Source organism: Hypanus sabinus, chromosome 29 (genome assembly GCF_030144855.1).
Source record: "Hypanus sabinus isolate sHypSab1 chromosome 29, sHypSab1.hap1, whole genome shotgun sequence".
Classification (NCBI taxonomy): domain Eukaryota; kingdom Metazoa; phylum Chordata; class Chondrichthyes; order Myliobatiformes; family Dasyatidae; genus Hypanus; species Hypanus sabinus.
Genome location: NC_082734.1, coordinates 12,107,103 through 12,119,545, shown reverse-complemented (window position 1 = coordinate 12,119,545; position 12,443 = coordinate 12,107,103). Strand labels below are relative to the sequence as shown.

Below are 12,443 nucleotides of genomic sequence, written 5' to 3'. Positions count from 1 at the left end.
AAATACAGTACCTAAAGTAAACTGTTACAGCAGTGGAGATGGTGCTTTGCACAGCAGTTTAACATGCTAGTGGAATGTTTCCTTTGTTCTGCACCTCCCCGTGTAATGTTTCTGATTCCTGCTGGTTCCTCTTATGGAGCCTTTTCCAAAAGGCTGTTCTCTGTGTATGATCTTAAATGATGAATATTGGTAGATTATTTGGGAATAACCTAATTCTGCTGTGCCTCCCCCACAACATGCAAAGTAACTGTGATATCTAATGTAAAGTTCAAAGCAAATTTATTATCCAAGTACATTTACGGTACTGTGCAAAAGTCTTAGGCACCCTAGATTTTTAATATAAATTTTGTTTTAGATTTTTTTTGTCTTTTCATTAGTTTGTCAGTTGAAAAGAACAAATCTTAGATTTTCAGACATATATTTTCTAAAAAATTAGATGTTAGAGAATGTTTTGTACTCTGTTAAAGGAAGTAACATATTTAGTAATAGACCATTTTTCAAAATAAAAACTTGATTACTTTTTAGGTGTTTAGCCCAGTGCATGACGAAACAAAGATAACAAACAGGTGCTAATGATTGATGACATGATGTGTTGAATGTATTAAACTGATTAACTGAAACAGAAATGGGTGTAGAAGGAATCAAAACTGGACAACCAAACTATTCTTACACCATGGCGAGAGTGAGCATAGCAACAAGACACAAGGCGGGCATCCTGCATTCCCCACGCAGCAATTTCATGGCAGACAGGAGGAGGATATACTGTCCAAGCTCTTCTAAAGAAGCACAAAGAAACAGGCAAGATTAAAGACCAGAAATGCAATGGTTGGCCACGGAAACTGAAGAGAGATATATCAAACTGACGTCCTTTCTAAATCAAAAGAATCCAGCATTGCTATTAGCTCTGAATTTGCAGAAACTACTGGAACCCAAGTACACCCCTCTACAGTCCAGAAAAGTCTTGCCAGAAGTGGCCTTCATGGAAGAGCTGCTGATAAAAAGCCATTCCTCTTAAGTGAGAACAAAGCTAAGAGACTGACCTATGCACAAAAACACAAGGTCTGGGGTGCTGAACAATGGCAGCAAGTGTTCTGGATTGACAAGCTAAAATTTGAAATTTTTTGTCTATAACAGGAGACAGTAGTGGAGAGTGCTACATGGATGAGTCAGGGTTCGCTGCAGGTTTGGGGCTGCATTTCTGCAAATGGAGTTAGTGATCTGGACAGAATTAATGGAATCCTCAATGCTCAAGTACAAGCAGATTCTCATCCATCACACAATACTGTCAAGGAGGTGTCTGATCAGTCCCAACTTCATTTTAACAGCAAGGCAATAACCCCAAACACATGGCCAAGGACATATAGAACTTATCATCAGTGAAAGGAAGAGCAAGGAGTTCTGCAACAGATGGTGTGGCCTCCACAGAGCCCTGATCTCAGCATCTTCGAGGTTATCTGGGATTACATGGAGGGATAAAAGCAAGCAAGCCAGCCAAATTCTGCAAAACTGTGGCAAGTTCTCCAAGGTGTTTGGAACAACCTACCAGCTGATTTTCTTATAAAACTGCATGACAGTGTACCTAAGCAGTTTTAAAGGAAAAAAGGGTGGTCACACCAAATATTGAATTTCATTTAGTTTTTTTACTGCTTACTGCACTGCATTGTATGTTTTTGATATTTAGAAATGTTTCAGTTAATTATTTTTGAAAGCTTTGCAGAATTTTTTTACATGTGCCTGGGACTTTTGCATAGTACTGTAATGTCATTTAGTTTCTGTTGAATCATGATTTTGGTATTTTAATTTGAAAACATCAGTATAGTTGAGTAAATGATTGTGGCCATTGGATTAGTAAACACAACTACCTTTCTGATGTCGCTGTGAAACTCAGAAATGGAAAGGCAATATACAATCGGGGCGTGAAATTGTTCAGATTTCACGTGTCTATTTCCTGGTCTCCATCCATCCTCTTTAATTACATCTGTCTCCAGACACACTTGCACTGTTCGTGTTATCAGGGAACCTGAGAAATGTTTTAATTTCACCATATCTTTGAGATTGTGCCCACTCACACTATCTGATCAACAAATCTCTGGAACATACATACAGGCACTAAATTCAATTAATGTGATTGATTACTTTTTGATGGTTAATGCATCTATCCAAGATTCAATTGAATTCTTGTACTGCTGATTGATGAGGTGGTCTGGAACATGATGTTTATTTCTCCTTCTTTCCACACTTTCCAAAATCAAACTTGCCAGGCCTGAGAATTGCTCACAGACATTGCCCCTCCTTCCTTTACTGATTCTTTTAGTGACTTCATTTTATCTCTTGGTGGAGCACAAGCTGACTGAACAATGAACTTGCTGTTCATGCAGCAAGCTGAGCACCTGAAACATCAGGTCATGGAACAGGGCAACTGGGTATCCTGCCTTAGGTCTCCTATGTTTTTCCTGATGCTTTTAATTGATATGTGTGATTTCCTGAATGCGTTGACCTGAGGTGAGATTGGATAAGACAAAAGCCCAAGACGAAATGTCCTATCATTCTCTGCCCCACGTGTTCATTCAAGGAATCCTTTAAAACGACAGTATTGAAGCTAGAAACTAGCCAAGACATTCTAAACTGCATTGCAGAAAAGTGGTCATGTAGGTGTGCCAGGTCGAATAAAGCAATCATTCCTTATGCTTTGCTGTGCAGCTGGTATAGTTCCTAGAACTTACCTTTAATGCAAGTAATTTAAAAGGTAGTTTCTCTTTATTCATCTCTTAAAATTGCAAATATCTTTGTATCTGTTTTCCTCTAATAATTAGGCCCCTGGTCACTAACTCTAGGCAGCAGGTGTCTCCAGCCGATTCAAACATGGTAGGCACCCATTATCTAGTCTGTCCTCATTTGACGTATACAAAGGTAGTTTCTAATCTGAACATTTGTTAATGACAAGCTGTAAGAAGACTTTTCTTTTCCTAGAGCTTGAGGGCTGAGGCTATGCTATTACCTTTGCATCTTGCCAATTCCTCCCAGTAGTCTCTTCTGTCACAACAAACCCCAGGATTTTTTTGTCTGAATGTTTGAAATTTTCTATACCCACGTATCCAACCAGGTAGAAAGTTGTATAACAAAATTGGTTGAGATGTCAGTTTTGTGCCATCTAGCAGTGAAAATTCACATTGTGTATGTTATTGGTAAATTGGTTTATTATTTTCACATGTACCAAGGTACAATGAAAAACTATATGTTCCATTTTCCCCATTTACAGAGCTTCAGGTACCCCAGCAATTGAAAATTATTCTCAAAACAGACGAAAACAAGTCTTGAGTCATACAATCTATATTTGAGTTGAGGGGTGAAGTCAGCAAAGGATTTATAAGCAGTTTTGCAGTGAAAATTGGGTCCAGCTACAGGCTTAAGATACGAACAAGTTTCAAATTCCAGCTCGGTTTCAATTTTTCCCCCCAAAAAAAGCATTGTTAGCTCTTTTCAACATGTATTTTCCAAATAAAACATCGAGTTTGTTGTTGGCAAAGTCTAGTCAGGCTTGACTGCTCGTATGTGCATCAAATGAGCTCTGGCGAAGGTACTGGCTCATCTGTACTGTGCATCACCTACTCTGCAACTGTCCTGGTGTAAGTAGTAAATGCTACCAAACAATCAGATCATAGACAATTGTGTGTTGCTTATTGTACCTTTGCAAGTATTCTTCCAAAAAGCGTTAAATAGGAAAAAAATAGAATTAAATTAAGCTGATTGCTTTTGGATAGTGGAAATAAATCCTTAAATCTGCCCTACCACTTCCCTGAGTAACTCGGTATAAACAGGGACAAATTTGTTTGGTGTAAGCTGGAAGACTGTCACCAATTAGGTCATAGTGGAAATGGTTTTACTTTTTTTTTGGTACATTTTACAAAAAGATAGAAAATGCTGGAAATACTCAGCTAGTCAATCAACATCAGGTCCTACTATGTGGAAATAGGGCATTTGGCCCAATTTATGCATGCAGTCAGAGATTACCATCTAAGCTAGGCTCATTGCCTGTGTTTGGCCTATATACCTCTAAACCTTTTCCTGTCCATGTCCATTCAATTTCCTTTTAAATATTGTTAATAAACCTATTTCAATCACTTCCTTTGGCAACTCATTCCATGTACTCACCATCTTCTGGATCAGGTGTTCCCTACCTAGGATCCATGGACCCCTCAGTTAGTGGTAAGGCTCCATGGCATAAAAAAAGCATGGGAATCCTTGTTCTAGATGGGAAAAAGTTGCCCCTCAGGTTCCTATTAACCTTCTCAACCTAAAGCTATGCCTCTAATTTTTGATTCTCTAACCCTCGGGGGAAAAAACTCTGCATAGTCACTCTATAATTTTATGCACGTTCTGTAAGATCACCCCTCAGTCTCCTATATGCTCCAATAAGTAAAGTACCAACCTGATCAACCTTGCAACCAAACTCAGTCCCCAAATCTCATAAATCTCCTCTGCATTCTTTCCAGCTTAATGACATCTTTCCTACAATAGGATAACAAAAATTGAATAAAGTATTCCATGTGCAGCTTCACCAATATCTTGTACAACTGCAACATAGTGTCCCAACTTCTAAACTCAGTGCCCTGACAGCCAACATGCTATAAGCCGCCTTCATCACCTTGTCTATCTGTAACACCGCTTTCAGGGAATCATACTTCTAGATCACTTGGTTCTAGAATACCCCTCCGGGTCCTACCGTTCACTGTCTGAAAGTCCTACCTCCTTTTGTCTCCCTAAAATGAAACACTTCACACACTTAACTGAGTTAAATTTCATTTGCCATTCCTCAGACCACTTAACAGCTGAATAATATCTCTCTATAAATCCTGATAACCATTTTCACTGTCTTTGATTCTTAGTGTCGTCAGTAAACTTATTAACCATGCCTTGTACATTCTCATGCAAGTCGTTAGTACTGATAACAAATATCAATGGATCGAGCAATGGGGAACTACACTGTGGCGGCCTTCCACCATTACCTCCTACTTCCTACCATCAGGCCAATGGTGCATCCAGTCACCTCTACCTGGATTCCATGTGATCTATCTTTTCAAAGCAGCCTACCATGTGGAACCTTATCAAAGACCATTAGACTATATCTACTGCCTTCATTGACTTTCTTGGTTACTACTTAAAAAAAACTAACTTGATAATATCTGTAGGAGTAAGAGTTATTTCAGTTTCACTTTCATAGAAACGTAGAAAGCCTACAGCACAATACAGGCTCTTTGGCCCACAATGCTATGCCGAACATGTACGTACTTTAGAAATTACCTAGGGTTACCCATAGCCCTCTTTTTTTTCTAAGCTCCATGTACCTATCCAGGAGACTCTTAAAAGAGCCTATTATATCCACCTCCACCACTGTTGCCGACAGCCCATTCCACACATTCACCACTCTGCATAAAAAAAGCACTTACCCCGACATCTCCTCTGTACCTACTTCCAAGCACCTTAAAACTGTGCCCTCTCATGTTAGCCATTTCAGCCCTGGGAAAAAGCCTCTGACTATCCACACAATCAAAGCCTCTCATCATCTTATACACCTCTATCAGGTCACCTCTCATCCTCCCTCCACCGCTCCAAGGAGTAAAGGTCGAGTTGACTCAACCTATTCTCATAAGGCATGCTCCCCAATCCAGGCAACATCCTTGTGACTCTCCTCTGCACCCTTTCTGTAGTTTCAAAATTCTTCCTGTAGTGAGGTAACCAGAACTGAGCATAGTACTCCAAGTAGATTAGATAATTTGAATATAAGGAGTTGCACATTTAAGAATGAGAAGCAATTTCTTATGTCTCTTTGTAATTTTCTGCCCCAAAGAGCTGTGTAAGTAAAGTCATTGAATAATATAAAGTCATTGAGGAGAGATAGGTTATTAGTTAAAGACAAGTTAAAGTTTATGAGGAAACTTGCAAGTAAATCTAAGGCCATGATCTTGTAGGCTTACCCCTGTTCTTGTTATGTTCTTTCATTCACATCTGCTATTTCAAACCAAATTCCTTTGTATCCTGCAAAGTGGTGATGAGTATACAGCAGCCAATTTACACAAGTTTTCAATGTAACAGTTCATAAATTGATGAAAATGCAGGCCCTGCCGTACCAAAGATGGTCCGAGAATAACAGCCTCAATGAGTCAGGCTATCCAGCACTGCTACAGGCACTAACAAAATAATAAATATGAAAGATGAATCTGACATTTTTGGTTAAAGTTTTGAAGTCTTCTGAAGACCAGAGCATTCAGAAATAAATGACATCAAAACTTAGTGTTTATTTCAAAAAGCTAGCTATTCACACTTTCCTGTCAAGAAGCAAACACTAAGGCAGGAAATGAGATGCATTTCCTCACTGTCCACTCGTGATAATCATGAGGTTTCACAGCATTAGTTTATATGGGAATTCCTCAAGTTTGTGGACTGACCCATCTCTAGCAAAAGCAGAGTAGAGTCGTAAGTGGGATTGTGTTTGTACTAGCTTTTCAAAGAGTTATTTGGTTAAAAATTTACATCATGAGAGACCTGTAACCACTGGTATTGTGTACTAGTGTATTGCAGTAACTGTAGTCAATGATGCTCTATATTTGCAAATGAAAAAATCTGCAGATGCTGGAAATCCAAGCAACACACAGAATGCTGGAGGAACCTGGCAGACCAGTCAGCATCTATGGAAAAAAGTACAGTCAATGCTTCATGCCAAGATCTTTCATCAGATGACAAGTCAAAGTGAGAAGGTGGAGGGAGGGGAAGAAGAAACACAAGGTTATAGATGAAACCGTTCCCCATTTCCATTTTCCTCTTTCACGTATCTCCTTACCTGCCCATCACCTCCCTCTGGTGCTCCTTCCCCTTTTCTTTCTTTCTTGTTCTTCTGTCTTCTCCTATTAGATTCCCCCCCTTCTCCAGCCCTGTATATCTTGCACCAATGAACCTCCCAGCTCTTTACTTCACCCCTTCCCAGCCTCCCCCCAAAATTCCCGGTGTCACCTATCACCTTGTGTTTCTTCCTCCCCACGCCCCACCTTCTTACTCCGATTTCTCATTGTTTTCCTGCAGTCCTGAAATGTCAACTGTTTACTCTTTTCCATAGATGCTGCCTGGTCTGCTGTGTGTGTGTGTGTGTGTGTTGCTCTGTATTTGCAATGACAGACCTGTATAATATAACAGCATAGAATGGGCCCTTCAGCTCGATGTAGTGTCACCCTTTTAACATACTTCTCTAACAATCTAACTCTTCCATCCTACATACCCATAACCCTCCATTCTTTCTTTATATGTACCTATCTCTGCCAAATACCGCAAGTGTATCGGCCTCCACCACCACCCCTGGCAGTGTATTCCAGGTATTTCTACTCTGTGTTTTTAAAAAATACTGCTTCTGATATCTCCAGATGTCCTCTGGTCTTAACTATTGCCTCCCTGGAAAAAGGGCACCATCCAGTCCATCTAAGCCTCTCACAATTCCACGGACCTCCATTGTCACACTTCATCGAGCCCCAACTTACTCAACTCCTCCTCATAAGACACATTCTCTAATCCAGGCAGCATCCTAGTAAATCTCTGCACTTCCCCCAGTGCTTCCACATCCTTCTTAAAATATCGCCACACTTGGAGAATCATATTCTGTTTTGGTTACTGTGTTAATTAAGCTGGAAAGATAACAGAAAAGATCCATGAGGTGCCACCACAACACAAGGGGGGTTGGGCTACACGGAGAAGTTGGGCAAGCCCTGAAGCATAGGAGACTAAGAGATGGTCCTACTGCAGGGGCATTCAAAGTCACAAGGGGCATAAAACCCACTCAGACCTCTTCCCAGGGTTGGAGAGTCAAGAACTAGAGGGCTTTGGTTTTAGAGTGAGGAGGGAGGGATATTAAAGACTAGTATGTATTAGCAACCATATTATAGTGATCTCTATCCAACAGTAAGGAGAAGCTTCTTCATGGCTCCGGGGATCTAGGTTCAATTTCCATTTCTGGTGCTGCCCATAGGGAGTTTGCATTTTCTCCTTTTGAGTATATTGAGTTGCTCCAGGTGCTCTACTTTCCTCCAATATCTCAAAGACAATCAAGTTCACTGGCCACTGTATTTGCCCCTAGTATCTAGGTGAGTGATAGAATCTGGGGAGAATAGAGGAATTTGCATAATATAAAGGTGATGATTGGTATGAGCTGCATAGGCAGTCCCTGTGTGGTATGACTCTTAACAAATTACCATTGAGGCCAAATATGCACCTGAAATTGGGACCAGAAGATCAGATCCTATGATACTAGTCCAGTGGAGCTATGGGGAGTTGGGTCCTGTGGTCAAATATTGAGTAGTAGTAGAGGCACCTGTTTTCCAACTTCATAGTGATCACTAATCTGTCAAAGGTCTTTCAAGATTTTTCCTCATCTAGGGAGTTCCAGCAGCACCCTCCACAGTCTGTTGATTTTATGGGAAAATCAGTACCTTGTGTCAATGGCATGTGAGAAAGTTAATTTTTCTTTTGAATACAAGAAATTCAATTTAATATGGGACTATTAATGCCCCTTGGCCTCAAGGTCCTACAAACAGAATATAATTATGTCAATTGAGTGATGGCCTGGGCACCTGGAGTATATTCTTTCATTTTATGTGTGCCATGGTATTTTTTACTTCCACTGGAAAGTGCAGTAGGGACGATTTAATGCCTCAGCGAAAATATTTTCACTTCCGGAGTGCTGAGCTTCCTTAGTCTAGACCTTGCCTAATGGTATTGGTCCATGGCATAAAAAAGGTTGGGAACCTCTGGTCTGGATCTTCTTGCCCAAGTCTCTGGAATTTGAAGCTATGTATATGTACATCTAATGCCTGTACCATTTCTGAATGTTTAAATCATGCTTTAACTTTGTTTTACATATTGTTCTTGTTCTTTTCCAGGCTAGTTTATATCGAGGTGGATACAGTCGTTTTGCTCCCTACTAAAAGTGATGTGAACTCCTGCGATGGGAACAGCCCCTTCCCAAGGCCTGGTTGTTGCAATATTACAAGTAGTGGAACTTTATAGCAACTCAACATGAAAAAAAATACACGAGAAAGAGAGGAAATCATTACACAAGAGACCTACTTTTTTATACCTCATTATGTTCTTCTAAACATGTATTTTTTTTCCTTTTGTTTCTGCCTTCATTTTTTTTTGTTCCAAAGATTGTGCAGACAGTTTTTAACTGTGGTATAAAAGTGCATTTCTTTGTGTGTGTAGTGGCATTTATGAAATCAGCTTCATATGACAAAAGTCAGACAAATGAAATCTAAAAAATATTAGGCACAAAAGCAGTAGTAAAAACCAAAAGTCAAATTGAGTGCCCACGGGAAACTGGTCCCAGTAAAGTGTGTGGAGCAGTAGCACCAAGGGTCTGTGGATATACAAAATAAATCTTGATGGGAGGGAAAGAGAGAGATTCACCACTTAATGGAGTCAGTTCAAAATGAGGAGAGGTGGGGGGGGGCAAGCTGGAAATTATCCATTTATGAGTGGATGGAAACAATTTTTATGTTGTGCTTTGTTTTTTGTAGTGAGTGCAGCTGCAGCTTCCATCTAATCACCATTTCCAGACATAGCATGTTAAATTGTGCCTGTTTGTACCCAATTGAACAATAGCAACAGCCGAGATATTAGTTGCTATCAAACAGCAAAGTGGCTGCAATGCTAACTTTTGTCCGTTTAATCATTCATTCAAGACTCAGAAGATCACACAACCCACCTCCCTCCACTGGTGATGTAAATTTATCTCCACGCTTTTGTTTTTAAAATGATATTGACTTTTTGCATTAGCATCCAAGCAAATTCCAAATGGAGGTTTCATGCCTCCTGTGTAAAATGGGGCAGGTTTACACTGCACTGTCAGGTAGCACCATTGAATTAAGTGATACAATCCAGAAGTGTTTGGCACTAAATATATGCATGTTTTAATTGCATCAGGTTAATTGAATTGTATTATCCAATGTATTTGTATTTTTTTAATGTGACCTAGGATATTGCTCCAACTGGCTGACACCCTTGCATTCAGCAGAATTACATAAAAATGCAGTTTTTAAATCAATCTTTTTTTAACTCTAATCATCGTCATCAGATTTTGGCTGCTTTGTGATCTTTGTTTCATTTACCTCTGTCTTCGGTGAGTACCTAAGCAAGCAGGAAGATGCTGCTCAGAAAATGGTCATCTGGCATGAGAAGAATCTAGCTCTACCCCTGCCTGAAAGGTGTAAAGGGAAGAGCAGAGGTGTGAATTGGAAGAAGAGGTGTGGATAGGGTGGGGATTGAGGACTTTCAACAGGAAAGTTCTGGAAGGTTGGTCAGACACACAGTTGCATCATGTAAATGAAAAAAGTTATGAATACTACACTTTGGTAGACATTTTAAAGGCATTCATGATGCCATTTCAGATGTTTTTTTTTAGGAAGTTAGCTGAGCTAATGTGTGAGTGTTAGTCAATGAGGCTCCAGGTCAGATTGAAGCTAATAATTTATTGTGCATGCTTGGGGCTGGCCCAGACCTATCCATTCTGTTCCAATGTCCCTGGAGCTTTGCTGTCTGTTATATCTGCACTGGGAGATTTAGGTGGGAGTGAATTGAAAAAGTATACTTCCATGGTGCAGACAGCACAGTTGCTGCCAGAGTTTCTGATCATGTAGAGTATTCCCAACACAGTGTACACTGCACCGGGCTTAGTAAGCTATTTAAAGAAAATCAATCTTTGTTAAAAGAAAAAAGGGACACTAGTCGTAGACACCACACTGCCGTCCTTAAATTATGAATTTTTTTTGCATTGCAAGCCAAAGCATGGTTTGTCGCTGAATGACAATTGTTTTTTGTATATAAAAATATTTTCATTGTTGTTATAATAGGGAAACATTCACAGAAAAGTCTCATCACAGAGGAAGGAATTTAAAATGGGAATGTGGTGTGGCAAATGACAGCATCTCCTGGTAGTGCTCCTGTTAGTTTAGTAGTGCTTAGAGAAGGAAAATGTAGACACCACAGAGTTGCTGTGGGAGTTGCTGTTCTGTGTCACACCAGGTTCAGTAATAGTTTTCATTCCTATGACTACAATTCATATTCTTTTACTTACGTTAACTTTTATATTATAACCAGTGAACATGTTAGTGAGTTAGCACTACAGCTGCACTCTACTCCACTGACTACCAAGTAACCCAAGGGTATTGTTCTCAATCCTTGTTTTTGTTTTGTATAAGCCTCAGAGCAGCTGTAGAATAGGCAGAATATTTGGAGGGAACAATTTCTGAGTAGAGTAAATGTTTTTTTTATTCTCTCTTTATTTGGCAAAAGACCATCTTGCTTTCAGCAGGAATGGGCCATGTCCAGTCAGCAGCTTACCATATGGTAAATATCCGACACCCCATCCATCGGGTCAGGTTCAGTGGGACTGACAAGTTTTTATTTGTTTTGTGTTGTGCATGCGTGTGTGTGTGTGTGTGTGGTTTTTTTTGGAAGGGACCCATTGCTGTATCCCGACTGGAATAGGAAACTTGGTTGTTAGTAGTAGGAGTCATTATCACAGTGACATGGCTGATGCAGATACTTGAACCATTTAATCCTTAAGCCTTTATATTAAGCAACATTTATTTCTTTCCATTTACTTGTAATACAGTTCACCCGATACGATCGCAATCACCCATCCCCCACCACCATCACCATCCTCCCTTTCCCCTTCTCCTCCCCTCCCCCAGATAAACAAGGAAAAGTTTCACCTTCCATAACCGGAAGTTCCTGTGAATCACAAAGAGGAGAGAGCCCTCTCTCTGAGCTCCAGCCAAAGGGGAAAGGAGTGTTGGGGTGGGAGAATTAGAAATTGTGCTGTGGTGCAGGCATTGGAAAGGGAATAAAATAGGAGAAAACACTAAACAATTTAAAAAACCATGTGCAGGTGGTATTTAATCTTGCTAGAAAGCTAGCATCAACACTGTCCTGACCCTCATCCCACCTTGTTTGTGAACGTTTCCCAGAAGGTATGGTATATCGTATAGTAGCTTCATCACCGAGCAGTATTCATTGGGTTATAATTAGATATAATCATGAATGTTAAGTAGATAGCACATGGACTATTATTCCTTTTGTATTACTTCCCATGTATAAATTATTGATCTTGTTGCTGGCTTTTATAAACTCGAAGGAAGGGAAATCCTTCCCAACAGTAATAAAGCACTGTTTTTAAAATAAAACAAAAATGGTGAGAACGCATTCTGTCTCTGCATGTATTTGTGACGTAGGTTGTTAATGGATTTAAGCTCATCAGATTTCAAGTGATCTGTTCCTTGTGGAATCGCATTTTCATTCAGTAAATTTTCTGTGAAACAGGATCTTGTGCTATAGCCAAGAAAGATTTGTGTGCTGTTGGTCAGTGGCTTGCTGTGTTACCAGTGTACAGCATGTAGTTGTGC

At 39.9% G+C, this 12,443-nt stretch overlaps 1 protein-coding gene across 6 annotated transcripts in view; it reads left to right on the top strand.

Moving 5' to 3' along the window:
* The window catches only part of LOC132382991 (RNA binding protein fox-1 homolog 2-like), a 277,209-nt gene extending 264,966 nt beyond the window's left edge, over nucleotides 1–12,243 (top strand). For all 6 annotated transcript variants that reach the window (XM_059953646.1, XM_059953643.1, XM_059953647.1 and 3 more), the window contains one exon: nucleotides 8,922–12,243. In XM_059953646.1, the coding sequence (XP_059809629.1) occupies nucleotides 8,922–8,966 (45 nt within the window). In that variant the 3' untranslated portion in view covers nucleotides 8,967–12,243. The remainder of the gene's footprint in view (nucleotides 1–8,921) is intronic.
* Nucleotides 12,244–12,443: the final 200 nt, after the last annotated feature.